The sequence below is a fragment of the Electrophorus electricus genome, chromosome 5 (assembly GCF_013358815.1).
Source record: "Electrophorus electricus isolate fEleEle1 chromosome 5, fEleEle1.pri, whole genome shotgun sequence".
Classification (NCBI taxonomy): domain Eukaryota; kingdom Metazoa; phylum Chordata; class Actinopteri; order Gymnotiformes; family Gymnotidae; genus Electrophorus; species Electrophorus electricus.
Genome location: NC_049539.1, coordinates 3,084,016 through 3,096,361, shown reverse-complemented (window position 1 = coordinate 3,096,361; position 12,346 = coordinate 3,084,016). Strand labels below are relative to the sequence as shown.

Below are 12,346 nucleotides of genomic sequence, written 5' to 3'. Positions count from 1 at the left end.
CATTATGGGTTTCATCGATAATAAATAAATTCTCCTCTATCCATTATTATAATGACCGAGTGAATCGTTCAGTTCAATACACCTATAATGTTCTGATTGTAATTCACCTTCAACTTTCTTTTATTGACGAGATCCGGTCTGCTCGTTTTCCGACTCGGCACGTTGTCCTCTGGTCTGTTGTTTCCTCCGTGCCGACAGATGTCGCTGTAGGCCACTACAGCACTGTCTACGAAACGGCGCGCGAAAGCTCGGTTTCTGTTTTGTTGTTGCTGGCTTAACTAGATATCGGTGCACAATGGACACAAACACCGCTGTGGAAAGCCAAGGGGTTATATCGAGCACTAGCGACGGCGGAAAATTAACATTTAGTGAGGTAGAATGCGTTACCAAGTCGTGGATTGTAGACTTCTACTTCTTGTCTCTGTGTCGTTACTATAAAGAAAAAAACGTTGCGAAGTTTAGCAAAACTTTAAGAGCTTTTGAAGGTAAAGTATATGACACTGAACACCTGGTTCAGTTAGTGACATTTGCCTTACATTTCTACCTTTACCCAGCTAGTAGCTTCTTAAACTTTATCCTAAATTAAGCAAGTTATATAGTTAACTGGCTCATTTAGTAAATGGTGTCATAAATCATAGTCTGCTATCTGATCCCTCAGACTAGCGAAGGATAGCTAGCCGAGTTTACCCACAAAGATGTCATGGATTGTGAACATGAGAGAAGCGTGTTGGGTTGTTTGCATTTTGTTTTAATCTAAAGACTGATGTCTTCTCCAGTGATCGTCGACGATGACTGCCATCTGCAGGATGTTCAGCAAACGAAGAGAACAATCTGTTGTTTCCTTTCTAGAATTACGGATGGGAAAAACTTGGGTAACCGCTTTACCCACCCCTAATCAAGGCTGAGCTGACACCCACATTTTACTCTAGATTGTCTACTAATTTTGTTTTGTGCTTCTCAGACGTGCACTATGACCCTAATAGCAGCATTACTCCACTGATGTCGGCCCTCCAAGTGTGGGAGTGCCTGAAGACTGCAGTGGCTGATACTAGCCTGCATGATAACGTCAGAGTCCTGCTGTTTGTTCAGGTGAGGCGTCAGGACTCTGTGGCAGCAGGCTTGTGTTCTTCACCTGGGTCATGCTGGCGTGTGTATTTAATATGTCATGGTAAAGCTTAGTCACTGCTTCTTCCAAGTAAACTTTCTGCATGTTTTAATGTCTGTTGAGGAAAAAAAAATCATTCACCAGTTTTGCACATTATCTCCTGCGCTACCTGTCACCTCCCTTGACCATTCCACGGCCACACTACAGGTGTTTCATGGGTGTTTTGATGACTCAAGGCATGTATTGCAATTGTAGAAACAATGAGCCTACCTATGAACAGACACAAGGCTTGAGCCAAGTGTGCAATGCATTTCACAGCTATAATAATCAGAAATATAATCACAAAGTGATATTTTAACCATTTTGACCAATGATGCATGCCTCGAAATGAGTGGATAAGAAACACCTGTAATATTCTAGTGTTCTAATGAGTTGCTAGTGGTCAAACAACCACAAATAGTATTAATTTTTAACGTTAGTGCGTTATTAATTTTTTAACTTAAAACTATACAGTATTTATTAGAGTCATATCTGATAAGCCAGAGATTTACATTTGTGGGAGGCTTTGTACTGACTGTCCTGTTGCTGTTGTTTTGTGTACTTTAGTCTGTGGGTGTGTGTTTGGAGATGGGGAAGGTGCAGCTAGCGGCAGAGACTCTAAAGTGGCTCGAAACGGAGACTGACTTACCACAGGTATTCAGCGTTCCCTCAATGGCATTACAGTTCAGTGACAACCAATGCTGAAAGTCTTACACATGGTGTCTTATTGTTTTAAGAAATCACATATTTTCTCTTACAGAAATTGCAGCGAAAACTGTCCACAGTTTTGAACAAGAAAGATGCCCATGATCAACTGCTAATGAGTTTCTCTTATAACCGTCTGATTGAGAGTGTCAGCACGTTCCTGGACATGTTTCTTGAGGAATATCCATCTGACTTTTTACTAAAGGTATTATGGTTGGCAACTGAAAATGTCTGATTGTTACCAGGGGAGGGCGATGTTGCCTAAAAATCACAAGTGCAAGGGAGTCTCTAAGGACGGAGTGATTTTTCTCTCTCTTTGAGTTTTTCCACAAAAAAAAAAAAAAATCACGCACAGTTTCCATGAAAGGCCACTGTGTCCCTTTTATGGTGTATTTAAGCATTAGAAATATAGCATGCCTTAATTAAGTAATTGATTTATTTATTTAGGCTGCATCACAAGTTGTCCAAGTTCGTCAGGAGAGATCAGAAAGGGAAGAATCCACACCAACTAGCCACACATCAGAAATTTCTGCAAAGTAGGATCATTTCTACATTTCCTCAGTCTTCTTTGATGAGCTGCTGTGAATAGTCATAAATAACATTTGTTGTGGTAAGCTTTTTTTTCTTTTTCTTTTGGCTTCATATTTTCTCTGTGAAGAATTGAGGAACAAATAATTTCATCCGAGTTAAATCTGAGGTGAGAGAAGAGATATTCAGGGATCTCCACATGTTTATTTGTGGTAGGCAGTATGCAATGGATACACCAAGCTCCTTTTTCTTCTGTTGTAGTTTTATTCCCTCTTGACTTAATTAAAAACACTAAATATGTGTTCTTAAGCCTCTTTCTTAGAGAGAAAGCACATTTACCTAAAGCATACTTACCCATAATTATTCAATAATTTCATTGTTTTTACTCCATCCTAGCATCTTCTAAACCTCCCAACTTTTTGTCTGAAGCTTCCTTATGAGTGTGGGGTAATTTAAGGGATTTTTTCAGCAAATTGAAGTCACTTTTTTATTATATGTCTCACAGACCCAAAAAGAAATTGTTCTCAACAAGATCTATTCATCCGTGGAAACCTGAGACTGCAAAGAAGTCCCTGTGTGTCCCTCGCAAAACGTCCAGATTAAGTGAGTCAGCACTCTGGTAAAATACTTGCCTGGCATCACTGCAGTTGGCAGGTCGCTTCATGCCATTGTGAAAAGGGAAAAAACAAACAAACACCTAGCTGTCCATTTTATAAACAGATAGCCTCTTTCAGAGGTTTAGCTAAGGCTACACTTGTATACGACTGCTTCATAGTTGTATGTTTTCTGCAAGATACTATCTTGAACAATTTCATATGGAAATATCACCCTAATTGGCCTGAATATTACCTAAATGATGAATTAATAATTTATTTTTATTTTTCAATTATTAATAGTAATACTTTGTCTCAAATGTAAGGTCACATGCTGAAAAAAGTTTTGATTTCAATCAAATTAGAAGTGTCCAGACTGAGTTTTAAAGACGAGCAGGGTTTGGCCAGCCTTCCTTCAGACAAGCAGGGTTTGGCAAGCCTTCAACACAGAGGAAAGCGGGTGAGTTCCTCTCCAGTGGAGGGCTGTGTCACTTCTTTGATATGTAACGTGTGAAGTGTCTTCACATTAGTCAAACCTGCTAGCCACTTGGCTATATATACCAATTATTTTAAAAGCTCTAAACATCCCACTGATTTTAGGTATAAGTAAAGCTTTTTTAGTGCATCATATCCTGGAATTAGTTAAATAAATAATTGCTGGTGCCTGATGTTAATAATTGCATCCTGATGTTAGTTTTACAGCTGAAAGAATGTAGCAGTGTTTTAGAAGATAAACTCAAATTTCAAATCTTAAAAAAAAAAGACAACATAACCACTTTTAACAAATGTATTTATTAGACCTACTTGAAGGATGAGTGACAATCACTTATATAGAAAGATAAACCTATTCCTCTCCATCCAGCTGTTCCTTACAAATAAAATATTATTTATTTTATTTTTTTACATTAATACATTTTTAAAATATATTAGAGTAAAAAGTTCAATCTTTGTGGGAATCTAGTCGAATACAGATTTCAACACAAATTTTGACCACTTCTCATCTATAATTCTGTCAGATTTAAACATGAATGAAGAAACGCATGCTTGTTGGCCTCTATTATTTGATTGTGTGTAACTCAAAGTTTAACTGTCAATCAGAGGAGCAGAAAAACTTAAGGAAACAAAACAATGTTGAACACGAACTATTTTAATCCAAAGTGTTTGATTTAGCATATAGTTGTACAGCTTGGGTGTTTTGTGTCAGAAATGATTGTCAACAAAAAATGTAAAACTGAGAAAGGGAAAAATGCTTAGCTGTGAGAAAGGCAGCCATATCTTCATTCAAGGGGGAAAATAGTAGACGTTTGAGTTTTTGTAGTTGCATTTCCCTGCACAAAACCTAGAAGTGATGTTACAGCACTTGTGGTTTAAGTCTAAGTACTGCTGTTGGCAGACAAAGAGAGACTTAAAGAGCTGGATGGAGTATGGTTGGAGCTTTAAAATGCTCAAGTGTGATTGATTACAGGGGTATTTTTGTGATCTTACATATATTTGTAAATATTCAGTTTCCTTTTCTTTTTGTAAATTTTTTTTTTTTCTTTATCTGCGTACATTTGCATATTTCGTCTTGGAGCACTGGGATTTAATAATGCATCCTTTTGCACCCTAACCTGAAGCAGACCGGACCATTATACACCACGCTACAGATTATATAGAGGGTAAACGTAATGTTTCTTTTCTGGCCATGAGCTTCTGTGAAGCAGTCTAGCTGGTTGTGGTTGTGTGTAAGGCATGTACATAATTAAGTGTTACATGTGAGAAGGTGGACTCCATAAAGAATGGTCAAAGCGATGCAAAAACAGCTGTACAATGATGACTTCAGAAAGCAAATGGCAACATGAAAGGAAATGCAAAATTCAGGCATTTAGGGATTTTTGAAATCCTGGCCGGACAGGAAAAAGGCTGTATGATCGCCCTAGCTTTAAACACCATATTTTGTTTCTCTCAGTAGTTCACTTGTATTTGTGCAGCAATTAACCATTGAGTGTTGTGCTTCCTTTAGATGTGGACTTGGGAAGAAGACAGGCACCTGAGAGCTGGGGTGAAGGCTTATGGTGAGGGAAAATGGGCCAAAATCCTGGAGCAGTTTGAATTTCCAGAGCGCACCAGCGTCATGCTTAAGGACAGGTGGAGAACCCTTAAGAAAAATGGAAAGGACTTCTGAGGTTATCTGAACTCTCCGTGACTTTCAAGCAACAGCCCGTGGTAGCTAGCCAAATGTTTTTGCTTACAATAACAGGAAAGATTAAGTGGAGTAAGTTATTGACCATAAAGACGCAAGCTGTCCGAGCATCTTATGCAGTTACTCCACACACCTGCTTAACCTACTGTGACACATCCTCAACATTAATCGTGTTTCAGTAGCCTGAAATTTCATGTTGGTGTGCCATTTGGAAATAAGAATTGGAGCAAAGATTCTGTTTTTAGTTTATCTACATTTGTATAATTGTTTCTAAATGCCTGCAGGAATCGAATGTTTATCAGTTTGAATAATTCCTTTGAAAAGAGAAAACCGGGGGCTACAGTTCTATTATTCATGTTTGTTTCAATTCTTGTATTCTTGCATCAACAAATATAGGTAGGTTTATATGGTGACTCCTGATCCAGTCAAATGTAGTGTGTTTTGGGAAACCTAATTAAACTTGACATGCTTCTCTTTAGATGAGTTTGGTGTTTAATTTTTCTTTTAAAATTACTTTTGACCCGATTGTGCTTTGAGTTGCCACTTCATTGCAGTCACATGTTGACTAAACAGTCTACCATCATAAGGTGGTATTGTCAAAAGGTAGTTTTATATATGTATAGTAGTTAAATGCAGAGTTAATGTGAAATGCAGTTTGGAAAGTTTTTAATACAAACCTTTTCACTTTAAATGCCATTATTAACAAATGATGGCAAACAAAAATGAGTGAAAATTTATTACACAAGTAAAATTTAAATTTTCTGAAAAGCATCTCAGTCTCTCTCTATGGGTGTTTTAATGTGTATCTGTTCAAGTCATAGATAGTATATACAGTCTGGTTTAAATGAAGATGAAGCTGTGTACGAGTGGGCAGGAGCAGAGTGTCAGCCTCTTCACCCTCTTCCATGTGCCTCTGCACTGGGGCCTGTCCACTGCCTGCCACCACATGACCTCAGCCCTGTGGGGAGAATGTAAACTGGTACCAATCAGGGATCCTCAGGGTTCAGATTGAAGCAAAATTAGAACAGGCCCTGGTAGGGAGGGCAGTCTGAGTGAGTGATGCAGTGAAGTACATAAGGTTTCCAGAGAAACAGGATGTTTCAGATAGCCTTCACAAGTCATGTGAGCAAAGTGGTTCGGAATATACACTATATTGCCAAAAGTATTTGCTCACCCATCCAATTAATTGAATTCAGGTGTTCCAATCACTTCCATGGCCACAGGTGTATAAAACCAAGCACCTAGGTATGCAGACTGCTTCTACTAATATTTGTGAAAGAATGGGTCACTCTCAGGAGCTCAGTGAATTTCAGCATGGTACTGTGATACGATGCCATCTGTGCAACACGTCCAATCATGAAATTTCCTTGCTACTAAATATTCAGTGGTGTTATAACGAACTGAAAGCGATTGGGAATGACAGCAACTCAGCCATGAAGTGGTAGGCCATGTAAAGTGACAGCAGAGTCAGTGGATACTGAGCCACATAGTGTGCAGAGGTCGTCAACTTTCTGCAGAGTCAATCGCTGCAGACCTCCAAACCTAATGTGGCCTTCAGATTAGTTTATGAACAGTGCATAGCAAACTTCATGGAATGGGTTTCCAAGGCCGGGGAGCTGCATCCTTACATCACCACGTGCAATGCAAAGCATTGGATGCAGTGGTATAAAGCACACCGCCACTGACTCTAGAGCAGTGGAGACGTGTTCTCTGGAGTGACGAATTATGCTTCTCCATCTGGCAATCCGATGGACATGTCTGGTTTTGGCAGTACTTGTCTGACTGCATTGTTCCAAGTGTAAAGTTTGGTGGAGGGGGGGATTATGGTGTGGGGTTGTTTTTCAGGATTTGGGCTCAGCCCCTCAGTGAAAGGAACTGTTGATGCTTCAGCATACCAAGAGATTTTGGACAATTTCATGCTCCTAACTTTGTGGGAACAGTTTTGGGATGGCCCTTTCCTGTTCCAACATGCCTGCGCACCAGTGCACAAAGTCATGTCCATAAAGACATGGATGAGCGAGTTTGGTGTGGAAGGACTTGACTGGCCTGCACAGAGTCCTGATCTCAACCCGATAGAACACCTTTGGGATAAGTTAGAGTGGAGACTGCGAGCCAGGCCTTCTCGTCCAACATCAGTATCTGACCTCACAAATGTGCTTCTGAAAGAATGGTCAAAAATTCCCATAAACACACTCCTAAACCTTGTGGAAAGCCTTCCCACAAGAGTTGAAGCTGTTATAGCTGGAAAGGGTGGGCCGACATCATGTTAAACCCTATGGATTAAGATTGGGATGTCACTCAAATTCATATGCGTGCAAAGGCAGACGAGCGAATACTTTTGGCAATGTATATATAGCTCAACATTTTATTTATTTATATATATATATATATATATATATATAATATCTATATGAAGCACTTTGTATCACCTGTCTGCAGAGCCTCCATCTCCTTGGCAACCGTGGCTGTGATTACTCATGGCTGGAGGCTGGCAGGCTACACATACGATGAAGCCCTCTCTGATGTACTGCATCCAACGCATATGGGGCTTGTTCTCCACCATACACTGTGCAGTCAAGGACTCCACCTTAAACTCTACACAAAACCTGAAGAGGAAGGAGCAGGAAGAAAAACTGGGCTCACTGCAGGTTCATGCTGCACACACTGGCTGATAATTTGGTGCGCAGAGGCTTATGTCATAGAGGCTCCTTAGAATTGCAGTATGAAGGTAAATATACACGGTTTGCTCAGGCCAGTCTACAGTAAAAGAATGAGGTGTGTTTACAGATATAGCAATGAATAAAGATGTCAGGATCAAAGGATGACTGTCAGATGCCATGTGTATCTATGTTAGTCTGGGACATTCACCGTTCATGACCATGTGAAACTTAAATCAATGCAAGGGTGGTTTTTTAAGACTATTCTCTAGTGCCTTTTAAAATAACCTAATACAACATGCAATTGTATCGGAAAGTGTGGTGTACCTGCTGAAAGTGTATGATCTAATTGTAAGTAAAAAGTTAACTGAAATAGTGGCTTGGAAAAATTAATTGTTTTCATGTAGCTTCATTTGTAGGTGCATCTTGCTGCTGCTGTTTGTTTTAGATGGCGTGTGTGTGTGTGTGCTTCTCGTGGATCCACACAGTGTGTCTGTGTTTGTCTAGTCTGCAGAGACACAAACCCTAAGACCAGTTGAGTTCCGTGTGAGCCGTATACTGCTCTGCCTTTACTGAACTCCAGTGCTGTAATCAGTGCTGGACCTGGAATTAAATCAAAAATGTTCCAGTTTTCACTCTCTCTCAATAGAACCAGCGATGCTAGGGAATGAAGTGTGTGTTGAAAGTGAAACGCAAAGCAGTGGACTCTCAGTACTAGCTCCGGCAGTCCTCTACACACAGTCTGGTACCTTGCGTGTGAGCACAGGGTTGGCCCTGCCAGTCATGGTACTCCATACAGCCTGCCCTCTGCTCCAGTGCTGGGCACGGCTGCCCACTGTTCTGCGCCGTCCTCTCCACGCTGCGACTACGAATGCGGTAGAAGGGCTGACACAGCTGCAAACAGCCACTCCAGGGAGTCCACTGGCTGACCACGCATGGCTGGGCTGTGGACACACACGGCGAAAGAGCCTGCACATGTACACCTGGCCATAGGAAAGTTATAAGTTGTCTGTGTTTTCAGTATTGACAATGAATATGAATGAGATGTGAACAGAACAAAGGTATTAAATCAGACATACCTATCAGACTTTCCTTGATTAAATAAAGTTATGTAACACTCCCAACAGTTCCCTATTGTTAAGACTCGTAACTCTCTCTGCCTTGGAGGGAATTTTTCATATTAGGTGGTTTTATATATAGACTGAACATTTTGGCTTCCTTCACAACATTACTAAGATGTTTTGCAACCACACAGCAATAATTAAATCATGCAACAATAAAGACGTCATCTTCTTTGTTGAGATGAGGAGCTCATTTAAACCAGCAAGTCATAGATTTTAGGGGAGTTTGCTACTTCAGTTTTTTTTTCTTTCTCTCCATTGGAACCGTGTAACATCAGCAACTGTTTATACTGAGATATTTAAAAATGCCTCTTTCTCAAGAGTCTGACCTAGACAGTGAAGGAAGATCAAATGAGACTTGTATATTTGGGGAAAAGGTTATTAGATATGGCAGTAAAGATTAGATATGTCACCTAAAGACTTGGTGTTTGAGATACACCAGTATGGAACAAACAAAACAAACATAGATATTTAAAACAGCAGAAAATGGGTGCAAATGCTTCATATGTGCCAATGTTGCCATTTAGTATCCAAAGTAAAGTATAAATGCTTTCACACATTTGCATATGCTTAGCCATTGCAGTTACATTACAGTTATCTAGGTATGACCTACATACATTTTTCTTTGTTCTTCTGAACAGTATGACAAAAAAGACAAAAGACCACCAAACAGTGCAGCTGAAAAAAACTCCCTGCAACTAATCATTTATATTAAATAATTATATGTTAATTAATGAAACAATTTATCGTCATACATACAACACTTCAAACAAGGACAAAGTTTTCTCTTAAAGCTACATATCCTTTTTAATATCGTATGTGAATACCAAATGTAAACGTCAAAAGAAATCTCATGAGGATATTGCTTTTTGTTTATGAATTGATTACATCTGAAAAATGTACTAATAGTGTGTGTGTATGGGCAAGAATTAATGCTCTGTCAGTTTATCCTACAAGAGCGATCATTTGTTTTAAAGCCAACACATAATAACTTTAAAAATGGACAGCAGTTTATTTAAAAAAGGACCTTAATAGTCATAACTCCATGTTATGCTCTGAGATTGTATATTACAAAGAATCAATCAGATTCATTCATACTTTCAAAGAGCAGCATTACTATAATTATGGAGTTGACTTTGAATGGGCGCTCAAGCAAAACTGCATGCTTTGAGGCTGTGTGCTCTTCTATGAAGGCCCTGTGCTGTCAGCTAAATAAGACATTTAAAAAGTGCACAGTATATCATGAAAGGATGCATATGAATATCGTGCATGATAGTTTAATCACTGTAAAACTGATCACTCAGAAATCTGAAATGGCTTTCTTAAGAAATCTTTAAGGATCATCTGCCAGTCCTGTTAATGCACCTTTTTCTTAAATTTTATCAAGTGGATGAACTGCAAATCTGCAAATACAGATGATTCCAGGGTTTTACTTACCAGTGCATTCAGCTGGGTAGTCAAAGCAGCAGTCCTTAGCCCTCACGCAATTCTCATCACAGTAACACGTCCCATAAACATGATCACTCCTCCAGTCCAGTGATGAGCAGGTGAGATCATTGCCTTGGCAGCACTTCCCTGAGCAACCCCCCTCTGCAAAGTGGTTTATCCCAAACACGGCAGCCACAAGCAGCCAAACAGCCTGTCTCACAGTCAACCCACCCATAATGCCCCTACACACAGGTCCTGTCACTACAGAATGGTCAGAGACATGCAGGAGGAGCCCAGCTGAATCGTTCCCTAATTTACGTGGCCAATCTGTCTGTTTGTACAGTGAAACACATTTACAGACTCCAGCTGAAGAAAAGGGCCTTTTTGCAGTGCTGCGAGGGGAACAGTATCTGGCCAACCGAGATCGTCCATGGGAACTCTCTCAGTCAAAGCCTGCACCACCCGTTCCTCACAGAGATCACAGAGGGAGGGACGATCAGAGAGGTGGAGAATTCTTGGCTGAATGTGTAGGTAGGTTAGGGGGTGGGTGTGTGTGTGTGTGTGTGTGTGTGTGTGTGTGTGTACATGCGTGCGCGCGCGTGTGTGATCTCTCCCTTGTTCCCTTCTCTCTGCCCTGGTGCACGACATCAAACTGAGATCAGTGCCCTGCTGTCTCCTGCTTGAAGAAGGCAGAGAAACAGAGGGAGGAATGTGAGTCTGGCCCCGATCCAGCTTAGATTAGACTGTAAGACTGCCCTGTAAACAAAAGCCAAATCCAATTCAGCACTGAAGACTGGAAGTGTTTTGGTGTAAATGTGTTGTTTGTGATTTCTCTAAATAATTTTAACCAGTTAAATGTTTCGGATGTTTCTTCATCATGATATCTTAAATTAGATTTAGTTGTTCTCTAATTTATGGACTAGAAATAGCAAGTGTTCCACAATGCATCTCCATAAACCTTTGCTTTTATGTGTAAATAAAATGTAACTGTTTACACGGGAAAAAAGTTTGTTCTTCCAACAGAAGTGAAATGGTGCCTGTTGAATAGAATCAGATCTTACAATACACACCATGTCTTCAGCAGAGCAGGGGTTGTGGTTTTGAACACTTGTATTCTAAATATTTGAGAAAATCACGTGTGTTCTAATGCACCACTACTTCTGGAATACTGGACCCCCTTTTTCAGTTTCTTGTCAGCTGCAGGACTCAGCAGGACTTTGCCCACCTGAGCATTTCTGTTCTCAGGCAGAATTGAGCCTGAACATTTCTGTGCTCTGGGACTACAGAAGTGAGTCTGACCTTTTCTCTGCTCTGGGATTACAGAACTGAGCCTGAACATCACTGAGCTCTGGTACTACAGACCTGGGCTTGAACATCACTGTGCTCTGTTCCTCAGTGTCATTTACTTCAGGTCTGCTAGGAAGCTTGTGCTAAGACCAAAGTCACACAAAGCGTCCTTCTGTCTCAGGGCTTCTGCTTCAGTTCTACCCAGCAAAGCTGCTAGCGCCTTTAAGAAATTCAACTTACAACTCTAAATGACTCTCCACTACATCTACTAAATAATGCTGGATACTGAGAGCCCCCAAACTCAAGCCAACAGAAATTCACTCAAAATCTGCACTAAAACGTCTGTCTTTGTCAACACACTCACCTAACTGAATCAGTTTTGCTTTATCTCTTTTTCTGTTATTTCTTTTTTTGGTTTGAGTGTCACCCTTTAACTAACTGAGCCAAAGAAACTGTAGTGGTCTCTTAGTACAAAACCTGCTGGGTAAGAATTATCTCAGTAGAGAACACTTTTTAAATCACTTCTAGGCAGAACTATGGTGCCATAATATGCCTGTCAATTAACTATAAAAGCTGTGGTATGATAATGGGTACAGCTACAGTAGATGAACTTAGTGAAGTGGCCATATACTGTGTGGGCTGTAAGGGCTCAGAAGGGCTTTCTTTATACACTGTTTGAAATTGTACATGCTAGTGCATTT

The 12,346-nt window shown here is 40.2% G+C and overlaps 2 protein-coding genes across 3 annotated transcripts; one reads left to right on the top strand and one right to left on the bottom strand.

Moving 5' to 3' along the window:
* Positions 1–278: 278 nt before the first annotated feature.
* Positions 279–5,630, top strand: terf1 (telomeric repeat binding factor (NIMA-interacting) 1). Of its 2 annotated transcripts, XM_027023961.2 has the most exons (10): positions 279–485; positions 777–872; positions 962–1,089; positions 1,712–1,798; positions 1,905–2,054; positions 2,297–2,385; positions 2,508–2,546; positions 2,883–2,980; positions 3,336–3,430; positions 4,973–5,630. In XM_027023961.2, the coding sequence occupies exons 1-10, from the start codon at positions 296–298 to the stop codon at positions 5,132–5,134; spliced, it is 1,134 nt and encodes a 377-aa protein (XP_026879762.2). In that variant the 5' UTR covers positions 279–295; the 3' UTR covers positions 5,135–5,630. The 2 variants fall into 2 exon arrangements, with proteins under 2 accessions (XP_026879762.2, XP_026879763.2); XM_027023962.2 differs by lacking the exon at positions 2,508–2,546.
* A 171-nt stretch (positions 5,631–5,801) lies between these two features.
* On the bottom strand, positions 5,802–10,593 carry LOC113586093 (somatomedin-B and thrombospondin type-1 domain-containing protein). The gene is made up of 5 exons (XM_035526565.1): positions 10,368–10,593; positions 8,559–8,753; positions 8,334–8,412; positions 7,582–7,758; positions 5,802–6,110 (listed from the first exon to the last, which is right to left on the bottom strand). The coding sequence occupies exons 1-5, from the start codon at positions 10,591–10,593 to the stop codon at positions 5,993–5,995; spliced, it is 795 nt and encodes a 264-aa protein (XP_035382458.1). The 3' UTR covers positions 5,802–5,992.
* Between the last annotated feature and the right edge of the window lie 1,753 nt (positions 10,594–12,346).